This window comes from Chelon labrosus (assembly GCF_963514085.1).
Source record: "Chelon labrosus genome assembly, chromosome: 12".
Lineage (NCBI taxonomy): Eukaryota > Metazoa > Chordata > Actinopteri > Mugiliformes > Mugilidae > Chelon > Chelon labrosus.
Window position 1 is genome coordinate 17,538,459 of NC_140345.1, and position 13,528 is coordinate 17,551,986.

At 39.7% G+C, this 13,528-nt stretch overlaps 1 protein-coding gene across 1 annotated transcript in view; it reads left to right on the forward strand.

Annotated features, from left to right (window-relative positions):
* cobl (cordon-bleu WH2 repeat protein) overlaps positions 1-13,528 on the forward strand; it is a 51,383-nt gene that overhangs the window by 2,063 nt on the left and 35,792 nt on the right. The window contains exons 2-3 of the mRNA XM_084557308.1: positions 10,024-10,218; positions 12,285-12,495. Of these exons, the coding sequence (XP_084413434.1) occupies positions 10,024-10,218; positions 12,285-12,495 (406 nt within the window). The remainder of the gene's footprint in view (positions 1-10,023; positions 10,219-12,284; positions 12,496-13,528) is intronic.

Consider the following 13,528-nt stretch of genomic DNA (forward strand, 5'->3'; position numbering starts at 1 on the left):
GTTTGGGTGTGTCTGGTAGATGGGGGTCACTCTTCAGCTTTTATCAACACTTAATCTGAAAGATCCACTTGTTTCAACTGTTACCTTCTGGTAGGCGTTATAGGTCCATACAATCCAGTACCACAAGATTTAAAAACAGCTTTTTCCCAAACGCAATAGTCTTCCTAAACAAACACTGCTAAACCCAGCCACCTGCTGTCACCTCTTGCACTTTAATAGTTGCACTATTTGATCATTGCTCTGTTTTACTCTTTTTACTGTGTTTTATATATGTCCTGATAGTGTGTTTTATATATGTCTTGAAATGTTTATTTATTGTATGTATGCACCCAGTGGAGTAGCGCTCCTAATTTCGTTGTATTGCAATGTACAATGACAATAAAGGCATTCAAGATGTGTTGCCACCTATGTACCAGCCTCTTTCACGGGACATCTTCCTGGTTCACGTACTAAACAGTATCAAAGCATGTTAAGTCAAACATATGGATCACTACATTTCTTCAATTGTAAATGCGGCATGGGTAATATAGAAGTTGCAGGTCAGTGACTAGTTTATTTAATGAGTAGAAAGACAGAAGATCAAATGCCTTCCTGTGCAATAATTTGAAATGATATGAACACATTTGAGCTCTTTGTCTGAGTGTTTTGATTCATAAATAGAAAATGAGTGTGTGTGTGACGTCAGTAGCCAGGTAGGACCCTGGTTCAGTATCATTATGTGGTGCTAAGGTGATTGTAGTGGCGGTGTGCTACACTGCCAGTGCTGCTGACTTCTTCAATTCTGAACACTGAAATTAGATGTCTCGTACCTTTAATCTATCACCACGACCCTGAACATTGGGTTTCGGGGTCAGATGTGCAGTTGGACTTAAATGTTTTCCGGTGGCAATGCCAGTAAGGTTTCATAGAGTGCTGATGAGGCAAATAAAGCTTTGGTCTTTTTCTCTTCTGATCTTTAAAGTCCCCTTTCAACCAGATACTCTAAATTACAGTGATTTCAGAAACCCAAGAGTTTCTTGTCTGAATTACAAAGTAGACCGGTCACAGAGTCAGGTGGCCGTGGAACCAGACTGTCTGTCAGTGTGTGAATTTTCTCTATATATAAATTGCCACGACAACTCCTTTTGTGTTGTGATCCCTCTTCCGTCATCACACAGGGAGTAGCTTCTTTACTACGTAGTTCAATCCTAATGAAACACAGCTCATAAAACCACATTAGCACAAGCGCGCACACAGCAAAGTCACAGAGCAGAAAATTGACGAAGGAGGAGATTACTCTTTTGAGGGAAGCAACATACTTCTGTACCTTGCCTTGAAATCTGAGCAGCGGGTGCGTAAGTGTTTGTGTGTGAATGTGTGCTTCGAAAGCCTGAGCATGTGGCGGAAAGGTAGTCTGAATTAAGCCTTAGTCTGAGCTTGAAAAACCTTGGTAATTAAGCACAGATACACCAGGCAACTTTTATTTCTTCTTAAAGACAAAATAACTGCTCATAGTGAACTGTGACTGGTGTGACCATGCTCCTGCCTTTTGTATTTGCTCCTTTGTATTAGCATTATGTTTATTATAATTGCATCTACACTGGCTTAAAGTCTGCAGCATACACAGCAGTCTTAATTAGCACGCTAGTGTTTCCCTCTACATGTCTGGACCTGGTCTATTTGTGTGTCTGTGAGTGACTGCCTGTGCGCTTGTTTGTGCCCTGAGCTTCTGACTGATGTGGTTTTGTTACATGGTTTTAATTGTAGCATCCACTCCTACAGAAGCAGTAAGGAAGAGACCAATTTAAAGAAATAAAAGAGGGGAGTATTATTCTGAGTTCACAACATTCCTCACTTTTCAGCCTTCAAAGTGCTTTACTGGCCTCATATGTGTTTAATAAATTTTATTTTTGACACGTATTGTCTGCAGAGACAACCATATGGGACGTCACAAGCTTCTGAGTTTACTTTATTCACATGGGTTCATCCTAAGTAATGGTTGTTCACCCAAACCCTCATACTCGTTGCCACTTATTTCCAGGCAGACTTAAAGCATTTCCTGTTTCTCCATTTTGCATCAAAGTGCCTCATGAAGTGCAAAGGAGAGACAAATAAAAGAGCCATACCTTCTCTGACATCCTGCATTGTGCAGCCATCTGCCTCACTGTTGTTGCGGTCACACATTTTGTTTGACGTGCATCTGCTGTTTGTGGTCCACTTGTATTCTTGAGTGGAGTTTTACAGATAAATGCTCTGTGGCATCGCAAATGACCAACCATTTATCCTGAGCACACACCCAAAGATAATTACCGGCTACTGTCTCAGTGCACGGAAGGAGATGCACACCAGTTGGAAGCTGCAATGTTTACCTGAGTGTTTGTTCAGTTGAAACTAAAACTGCCCCTTTAAATGAATAAAATGGACTAAAATCGGTCTCACTGCATGCATAGTATTTGAATGTCAAGTGTGAGACAAACTTAGTATCCTATGATAATATCATCTCTTGCTGCTGTGTCTTCTCCAGGCTGGGGTATTAAATGACACTGCCTTTCCAGCCTACATGCAATTCACAAAATCTTCTCTATTTAGAAGATTACAGTTGAAGTGGTCAGCCACTAGCTCAGCACTGCTGACTAAAGGAGTTCCCTCTTTTTCCAGTGGAGGACTACTGCTGTGTGTACTTTTAGCCAAGAGTAAAGCCTGTATACAGTATCTCCACATCTGGATAGTTGGGGTTATTTTTTATTTTTTTTACGATGGGTTAAATTTAACTCTTCTGAAAGTTGAGAAAGGCAGGAGGGTGCGTATTTCAGGCTATGCGTTGTTGGCAGCGGTACAGTATGTATCTGGTAATATCTGCATCCCTTTCACAGGCCATCCTGTTTTAAATAGATAGGGTGTGGATGTACTCCTTCCACAGGCTTGTTCTTCAGCTTGAGCACTGTGCATGTGCTTTGCTCGGTTTATGCATCTAACAAGGGATTAGTGTGGGGTAGGACTATTGGTTTATTTAGATTGACTAATTTAGCCTGTGATGCTAAAAGGAATACACTTTTCATTAACAATTATACCAATGTCTGTTGTGGCTAATTAGGGCTAAGTAGGATTTTATTACAGGGCCAGGCACACTAGGATGAAGTTAATGGCTGCATGGTCTGTGTACAACCTAAGCAGCACGGGTGCTCTGATTCATTCCAATGGTATGCCATGATATATCTGAAACATTTGAGATATCTGCATTGGCTGTATTTATAGACAGTTGTGCATCTTAATCGCCACTGCATTCTAAACTCTGTTTTCTGTTTGCAAACACTTCACACCGGTGAACAAAAGGACTGGCGAATACATATTTCAACAAAGTAGTGCATCAAGTGTCTACATCGTGCAGCTGCTATTGCCTGCCTCAGATTTATTTCTGGAAGCCTGCTGTCCTATGTTAGTCACTGTGGTATGTGTGTTTGTCGGAGAGGAAGACAGACGGACTGCATGTGTGCAAGCAGAGATTGGATGGATTCCTTTTAACACCAGCTGAAGTGGTACAGTGCCGGGTCGCTGGATAAAGCAGAGTGGACAAGTTGTGATAGAACTGAACATGAACTCTTTTATGTTGCTCCTAGATTACAATGTGTTCCACTGCTGCCATGGCAGTAATTTAGCAACAGCCGACCTTTTCAAGAAACTATTATTTAACCCGTCACACTCTTCTTTTATGGCACACTTGCTGCCTTTTGGAGAATATCTCTTTATTAAAGCTGAATGCAAGAATTTAAGACCTTATTAAATAATATGAATTCATTTTACTGAATAACACAATTTTTTATTAACACTAATCTGTAATATTTGTTTCCAATCCAGGAAACCGCAGGTGCCTACAGTATAAGCGTAACCTACGTGTTTTTCTTCTTCTCCAGCAGGAGCTCTCTCTAATTGAACAAACAGCTTAGGGAATAGAGAACAGACTAATTAGTAGTTCCTGCTGCTCCACTTCTACATTCCATCTCTCCTTTCTTTCTTCTCTAGTGTTGGGCTCTACCTATCTACCCAATTATCTATTCCCTTTCTTTTTGTTCTCCGTCCATAGGAGGCACTTTATCTTTTTCTCTTTTTCATCTGCTGTTACAATTTGCGTCAGTGTGTCAATAGACTGTTGTACTTGTATGTTGCGGGGTCAGCCCACCTCAGTCATTGATAATTGGCTGAAATTGACTAAAAGAGTTTAAACAGTTGACGAGGAGAGTTCTTGGTTCTCTCAAGAGATGTGAGATGTTTCTCCCAGCTGTAGATACAGTGGGTTAATAATAATAATAATAATAATAATACATTTAATTTATAAGCGCCTTTCAAGACACACAAGGACACTTTACAAAACACAGTCAGCTTCCTGGTTCTATTTGTAGAATTATGGTTGTCTTGGTACATGTTTTGTGTTGGAACTGTTTCCCACATGCCTCTTTGTCACTGGTCATAAGTGGACAAGGTGACTACATGTGTGAGGAGAGGAGTGGACTAGGACTAGGAGGCGTGGAGTGATGTTACAGTAAATGGATTTCACTCTGTTAGGTGTGAAACAGATACTCTAGGATTACAGGTTGATGACTCAACCTGCAGGTCATTGTAATACATCCTGGATGTAAAATAGCTAAGAAACGTAAGCAACCTAATTGATCCCAGTGAGTAACAAATCATTTAGCACCTGGGGTGTGGTGTTTTTTTTTTTTGTTTTTTTTCCCCCTTGGGCTATTATGTTATTATTACTGCACTCCTGTTGATCAGACAACGTTAAGTTCTAACTTGGTTCTTACAGTTCTCACATGATTATTGGGTAAATCTGGATGCAGATAACTAATAAACCATTTAAAATATTTAAACTGAAAATATTTTTATTTTAAAAGCTGAGATTTTATATTAACACCACAGCCTTATAACAGTCTGACTGCTGAACACAGTTTGTAATACGGTTGCAGTTTGTATACAGATTAAGTGAAATTATTATCTCGGACAAAACAGTTCCAGTGGAGCGTGATTTAATCATTTGAATCTGAGGACAGTGCCTTGTGATTGTACGCTGAGTGCAACTGCATGCCGTTACCATGGCATGGTATTTGGTAAGTGTTCCTAGGCAAAGAGTGGAGCCAAGTGTTGCCACGCTAGTACAGCTAGTAAACTCAAATGTCATGCTTAAATGGTTGTGCTATTATTATTATTATTATTATTATTGGTTAAATTGATACAACAAAGATTTAACATTCATGAGCCACAGCAATAGTTCAGCTTTTTGTAAGCCATTTGTCGGCCTCACTTGTGAATAAGGCATTAACACGGTTCGTTCTCACTGGGTTTATTGCATTCAGTGGTTTAGGGGAAGCACTGTGAAGTTGTGAAATTCATTTCTAGGAATTATGAGTAAGAATTTTTCAAAATATGACTCTGCAACGTTTAGATGTTTATGACTTACTGTTTTTTTTAAATGCTTACATGTATATCTTATCATCAACGCTTTCATTATACGATGGATGTATACACATATTAGACAAATACATTATTTACTTTTTTTTTACTGTTACTGTAGACATAAATATGTTCTCATGATCGTAGTGAAAATTATATTTTACTGTTAGTTTTCTGCATATTTAGTAGTAGTAGTGGTACTAGAAGCATTGATGAGGGTGTGAATGCAGAGGGTGAATCTTGCTGTATCTGAGTCACTTCTTGGTATTGCACTGGGGTGGGGTTTTCAAACACATGGTTAGTAATATGAGCATCAAGGCATATGCTGAATTAGGACGTTGCGTGCCTAGCAACGGCAAACAAATGCTTTACTGGGGTCATGTGTCTCCATATGCTTACTTCCAAAACAGAAAATCTTTCACACTCTTCTTCTGTGTTTTCCTTCCCATTTTTCCCACCCTTTGTGTGCACTCATCCAAAATCCACAGCCGCTACTAAACTGAGTTCTGCTCTCTTCCACAGTCAAGTGGTGTAAATACAGGGTTGCCATGGGGACACCATGACACCCGAGAGGTATGCCGGTTAGGTGGCAGGATAGTGTACGTGTGTGTGTATTCAGATTGTGAGGGGAGCAGCAGAGTTTCTAGGATTTGTGTCATTCACGCTGTGTCTGGTGCACAATAGGAGGTGAAAACTCAAGTGTGGCTTTGATTCTAACGCGCAAATTTTTGTGCTTCAGTGTAAGTGGATGGAGTGTTCTTGAAGTGGATAAAACATGCTTAGCTTGTTGATGTTTCTACTCACTGCTGACGTGTCTCCTGAATAATGTTCCATGTTTTGAAATGAATACTCGGCCTCTTCTAACAACTGATCTGTTTCCTTTTCTTATGAAACAGACTTGTAAGCCCATGGGAGGAAATGGAAGATTCCTCAGAAGAACATCATTGTCTCTTTAGATTCAGAAACATTTGATGCCGGTATTATTTTTGGATTGTTGGACACAGTTCACTCTCCAACGAAAATTTTTAACTTGCATAGCTGGACATCTGTTTCGGCAGGATAGTTTAGATCTGAAACCCCAAACCTATACTTTTATGCGTGTGTGTTGAGGACAGTCAACCTTTTGCAGAGTCTTACTTGTCAAAAGAAAGGTCTTTCAGTACAGGTGCAATCTTGTTTTGTACAGTGCTGTAGGTACTCAAGCAAACAACGCATTAAGTTTGTAAATTTGTTAAAAATTTTTCTTTTTTCTTGCGTTGTTAGTAGTGTCAGAATGCATAAAGTGTTGCATTAAGTGTGTCATTTTGAATATAGGTCAGCTGAATACATTTTTGGCCGACAAACACCCTCCATTCATAGTCGGCTGTCTTCATTAGAGGATAATTATTTATTGTTTCAGTGGCTCTATGGTAGAACACTGAACTGACTTAGGTCTGTCTGTCTCCTGTTAACACTGTCTCTCTGACTGATCTAATGACTTCATGAATGTTTGCAGCGTCCCATTAGGTCTGACAGACAATGCTTTTTATGTACAGGAAACTATCAAGGCTTGATATATATGGTTTACAAAAACAAAAACATCAGACCACTTGTAAATGGAATTTGAGTTGTGCTAATCGAGCACAATTCAGGGCATACACTAAGATATTCCAGTGTTTTCACTAGACCTTCAAGAGTGGGAATGTTTCAGGCTGCGTTTCCATGGCTGGGATAAATATAATCACTGACTTTTATATCTTCCCCTAGCAAAATGGAAAAAATAAAAAAAGATTAAGACAGTCTCCAATGTGTCTGAACAGTGTAAGGCAATTCAACTTCTTTTCAACAAACACAAGTTATCTGACTGTGATGTACATGGAGTTGCATTGTATTGGCACAGTTTGCTTTCATCTGGCCGAAACTATAATTCGAAAAGCATTTAATTTTTGTTTGCCTTATGAAGTAACAAACACCTGTTCCATCTCTCATCTTGAATATCGGTTTGGATATTTGTTCAAGGGCAGCCGTACAAGGATATACACGTAGCCATGCCTCTACATCCAGGCGTGATTTATTCCAACGACCTTGATTAGGAATAAGCACAGTTGTATTTGGGTCACGGAGAGGGTAGCCCGACACAGACATACACATAAATGTGTATACGCTGAGACTAATCTTTTAAAGAGACTAGCACACAGACAACGGAATATAATGACTAGTAACAGGTGCTTACTCTTCACCCAGAATACAGGTGCAATTTCATCAGTTTGACGTTAGAGACGGATATTTAACAGAGTTTGTATTTAATGGCTGGTACAAAGGCCATGTTTATACTAAAAAATATGTACTGAATGCCAGGCTACATAATGTGTATTTAGTATTGTACTAGTGTCTCAGTAGTAAAACATTTCTAAGAAATAATAATGAAATGGTGTTCCAGCAGTTTTGTATGCTATGTTTAATCTAAACTGTGGCTGTTTGCATGTCTGATGTCTTTTTCTTTTCTGTTTATAGCCGCTCACTTGTTGTCTTAGATTTCTGTGACACAGATCACATGAGCGCCCTCAACAGATTGGGATAAATCCTGCATGTGTTTACTTCTGATTGCTAAGGAGCAATACAAAATGTAACTACTTCTTCTGCTCTGTGAAGTCTGACAATCATTCACCTGACTGTCATAAATATCCTTAACAAACTGTACCTGTTAAAAGAAAAGCTGGTTTCAGCGGCTAGCAATGGAAATATATCCTTCTCAGTGCAGTTTAGTCAAGTGAAAGGAACTGAGTGCTTCTTAAAGGTCCATTAGTAACCTTCCTTTTGTATGCATGTGTGTGTGTGTGTGTACGTGAGTCCATTTGTAACTCAGTCCCTGTAACAGCTCTGCACTTACCGCCCCCCTGTGCCAGAGCAGGGTCTCCTTCTTTTCGTTTCCTTCATCTCTTTTACTCTCTCCCTCTTTCTCTCTCAGTTTACACTCATTCTAACTCTGTGGGAGACAGGGCTTTTCCTAGAGGAGTCTTTGTGCATGTTAGCGAGAGGGGGAAAAAAAGAGAGAGAGAGAGGGAGAGTGAAATGTTGCAGGGAGACGGAGTGGAGGATACTAGCTGACTGTGTTAACCCTGGCTGGGGCCCAGTCCCACAGTGCCACAGTGCCCAGTTCTGTTTACCTTCAAAGACACAGACTTGCAAAAAAAAATAAAAAATCTTGAATATAAAGTTCTTCTTTTCTTTTAGTGAGACCATATGTTTTGAATTGTTTTAGTCTGAAACCAAAGTTAATAATTAGAAATGATCTATACTGTGATTTGACTTCTTACTAGATTAAGATCTGCATCGTCAAACCCTTAAGTATACTCTGTCATTCCTATGATGCATCCATTAAATACCACTCTCTCTGTGTTGCATAATGAGTCAGTGACATTACGGTTCCTGTGAACAAGAGTTAGTTGATATCTGACATAGCTGTTAATGGTTAACTTTACCCAGGTTAGAGTCCGCTTACTTTGCTATGCTCATGTGTATTCCTCCTCCTCTGTGCTGCATTCGTCTTTGAACCGAGCAGGAGTCCCTTGAAGGAGACTCGATTACACACTTAAACCCACATGTTCTCTCAGAGAGTGTGCTGAATCCTTGAGATAGGATTTATAAACATTCTGATATAAAACGCTTTCGGAACACTTACTCAACAGAAGGACCGTTTCTTGACGTGAGTGGGAAGTTTTTCTCTTGTTATCTATTGTAGAGCTAATATTTGAGAGAGAGAGTTTATGCTGAAATGTGTGCTATAGAATAGCCATTTGTCACTGTTCAGAGAGTGAAGTGATTTTTGTCTGATCAGCTGTCTCTGTCAGGCTGAGTACCCTTTATGTTGAGCTGGGGTCAGACTTACAGACAGCAGCATCTTGCCTGCATGTCACTGACATCTGTCACATACCCACCACCAGGAGCTGTGGTTTGGGACTGATTTGCATTCGTGTTGTCTTTTTAGAATTTTTTATTTAGTTTTTTTCTATTTACATGGAACTATTGACGTCACAGCTAATGATGTGTTGTCTGGACCTGAATCAACTATATACCTTATGACTAAGTATTGTTTCTTTAAATTGTTTCTTACAAAAAATCTTGTTAGATAAAATTCCACATTTAGAAATTTCTCAGTTTCAGTGTTACTCGTAGATTGTATTTTTATGGGTTCATTGAACTTATCGGCGTAATGGGTGCCATAAGGTGATGAGCGATGTTGTGTGTGGTGGCTTAGGAGTGATATTACAGAGGGTGTTGTTAGAAATTATTGTAACATCCATTTGGTGAAACAGAAGAAGGAAACAATGACTCAAGATAAGATCAGCTTGACTACCAAAACTATTATTCCAGCATATCTGTAGACTGTTATGTAATCCAAATGATTACAAAGGTTGTGCCTAAAATGGGAAGACAGACAAAAGTCAGCACTGGTTTTCAAACACCAGGGATCCTTGATAACTTGATCCATACTTTGCTAATGTTAACTTTTCTAACAAACTTTACCATACTCCTAGTACAGTCTAAAACAACAACAAACATGTAAAACCATAATAATATTCCTATACGCATATCTTTTCAATTGTCACCCCCCAGGAGGAGAATGAAGGCACGTGCTGCACCGCCACCACCAGTCCCTCAACCCGCTCCACGCCGCATCTTCAAAAATACCCCACCTGATGGGGGAGGGACATCAAGCATGGACACCAAGGAGAACATACTGAGGCCCACTGTAGAAGTACAGCTAACTCTACCACAGGGACAACAGATTTCGGTAACTGAGGATGGAAGGTGAGAGAAAAGCGATGGCTGCATAAGCATGGATTTAACTACTCAATTTAGTGTGGTTTATGTTTATCCAAATTAGGCTGTCATTTATATCGATGAATATAAAAATTGTAGATCATGCTTAGCTGAACAATATGATTCTATGAGTTGACCTTAATTGCTCACCACCAGACAAACAGACCCAGAGGCAACAAACAGCTCTCATACTGTTTTGGTTGCTTTACCAGAGGGGCCTCATCGAGGGGTCCCATTCCCAGTCTCAGCACAAGCTTTGTCCAAAAGCTGCTAATACTCTGTGTCCTTAATGAGGTTCTCTCCTTTGGGGCAGAGCATTTGGGATGTCGCTATGGTGCAGGACAACAAAATGCAAAAAGAAACTTTAGGCCAGTAGGCGTCTGTGATACTTGTAGTAGTATAGAAAAGATAACTAAACGACAAGAGACCTTTTTATTTTTAAAATATATTTTAGAAGGTCCTGGTATATATTGTAACCCCAAGGCTTTTTGTATGTACAGTACAGTGTACCTATTCTGTGATTTTGTTCTGTCTCCTTCCTATACTGCTTTGTAAAGCATCTGAGGCTGGCACTGATACACTGTGGGCTTGTGTCGTGGTAGAAAAGATAAGGCTGAGGTGGACACACAGTACTGTTTCCATAAAAGGCTGATACCGAATTGCCATACCACCACCCATTGATAAGTTTATTGTGTTGCTGTGGACACTTATATAATAAGATAATGTTCTTACATAAAAATGTAAAATGTACAATGTTTTGTACTTCATATTAGGAAATATTTCTGCATGAGAATGACTCAAAACATCTGCAGATTTTCACACAAGCTCTAAAAGTAGACAGAGAGAAAGCAATCATAATGAAACAGAAATTAAAAAGATATATACTCACGCACACATCCTTATTTTCATAATCTTAATCTTTATAGGGACCCAGTCATTAAGATTAAATTTCAGTCATGACACAATTGCAATAAAATTATCTAGGTTCCTCGTGTGTGTATGATGTATATATTTATGTGAACTTTGACCTTATAAAAAATAACTCGTGTGAGCCAGGGACATTTAACAGGTCCAGATATATCATATATTCAGTACTAGATTAAATCAGTCCTTTCAGGTAGTCACCATGTAATGACTTGTTTTGGATGAATCTACAAATTCATCTCAAGAAGCACACTAGATGCCGTGTCTGTTGTTTGCAGATTTTGTAGTAGTTGTAGAGTCTGTTCATGTATCAGTGCTTGTCAATAGTGTCCTTTGTAGTGGTGTCTCTCTCAGGTATGTCATCTGATCTGGCTGTTCCCAGAAAACCCAGACTATCTCTTGGTTTCTTTATCTGAGGATTGACAGGTAGTACTATAGGTCTCCTCATCAGCCTTCCACCTCCAAAGCAGACACACAAAGAATTGGATACAAGTTGAAGGAATCATTATTTCTCTTGGCCACTGGTCCTTTAGAGTTTTTGTCTGGATAAACTATACAGATAAGTGGCTACTCTACCTTGTAATTACATCAAGTTGTGCTTAAATTCCTTGTGTGTTTCGTACACAATCTTTTAAGTGTGGCTTAGTGTTTATGTTCAAGTTTTGGTCCCAATTCACCTGTGGTATGTCGCATTTAGTAACTAAAGATCAGTCTAGATTGTGTTGTGTTCTCTTGTGGGATTAATGTGTTTTTTTGTGTGTTAGCATAGTACATAGATACATTTTTGGGGGTTTTCACCATCACAACAAAGACACCCTTTGTCACACCATGTCAAAATACTGCTATTGCCATTTAATATGTTTTGTCTGTGAAAATTACTATCATAAAATGATATCCTGATATCCTGTCAGTTTTAATTGCATCAGGGGAGCGTGAACCTTAGTTTGGTTCTGTTCTCTTTACTGGTGCTAAAGCCTGTTAGGCTTTGTAACCCTATACTCTGTCCTTCCTCTCTCTCTTTCTCTTCGCATCTCCGCCTATGGTTCTGTCTTTTGCGTGCACACACACACACACGCACGCGCACACACTTTCCCTCTCACTCGTCTTGTCTCTCTGTCTTCCTCTCTCAGTAAGGCACTGATGGACCTACTGGTTGATCTGTGTAGTCGCTACCGCCTGAATCCATCACTGCACACGCTGGAGCTTCTGTCGCCCGAGGGGCACAGTTTGGGGTTCAAACCCAACGTACTGCTGGGCTCCCTCAACGTGGCCTGTGTCCTCATCAAGGAAAAAGTCTTGGAGGAGAAAGTAGCGCGCAAGCCAGCGCCCAAAGCGCCAGAGGTGAGTTGCTGTGGAGCTAGACACATGTCATCTGGATATTCTTTTTGCCATGTGCTCTTTGTATTTTGGAAGTGATACTTGTACATATTTTAAGGTAGAAATCTGTATGCTTAGTTTAGATCTGTCTGTGTTTTTATTTCCGTTTTAATAAATCAAAGGAATAACATTCCCCCAAAGTTATGTGTTTAAATCCATTAAGTATAGATTAACCCAGCCTGACATTAGAGAGGAACCTTTTTACCCAGTAAAATTTCAGTGTGCATGTACAACAGCCTTTTGCCCTTAAGTCTTATGTAATACCTGTCCCTCCCTGCGGTATGTTTTATTACTGACCAATGGCAGAAAGCAAGGCCAGTGAAACCTGTAAGGGCCCATGCTAAGGTAGGACTCTAGTTTGTATTACACTGGCTAGCACACTGGAGTCAGTTTCTTTTTTCACTTGGTTTTAATTCTGCGTGTGCCTTTTTGATTGTATCCCACACATTTCTCTCCGTCTTTCATCTGTTTTTAAAGCTGACTAGCCTATCAGGACGTATTATTTCTACTCAACATATCTCTTTCTGTCTCCGTTTTCTATGCCCCACCTTCACTCTCCTCCTACACTTTGAATATTTGATGAGTGCCTTACCTTTAGTTACCATGCATTATTTCTCTGCTCTTCTCAGGGCTCACTGGCTGCTCTCTCTCCCTTTGACCCTGCCTGGCTTCCGGCCAGAGGCTGACACAATTTCAGACACTGCTGTCAGTCATTCCTCTTCTCTGTTTTATCTTGCTTCTCATTGTACCACCAGTCTCAGCAGATGAGTGTGAATGTCCAAATTCCAGTTTATTGGATATAACCAGCTAAAGTAAATAGGATTTTCAACTTAACCATTTTGGAAGCTATTGTGTGTGGTGATAGTTTTTTATATGAGGGTAGACTGAATAATATACCCTCATAGTTATACTGTATGCACTTCAGTTAAATGCAATAAACTTTAAATTTCGTTTTGGTTTTTCAGAAGTTACAAGACTAATTTAGTAAACAAGAGAT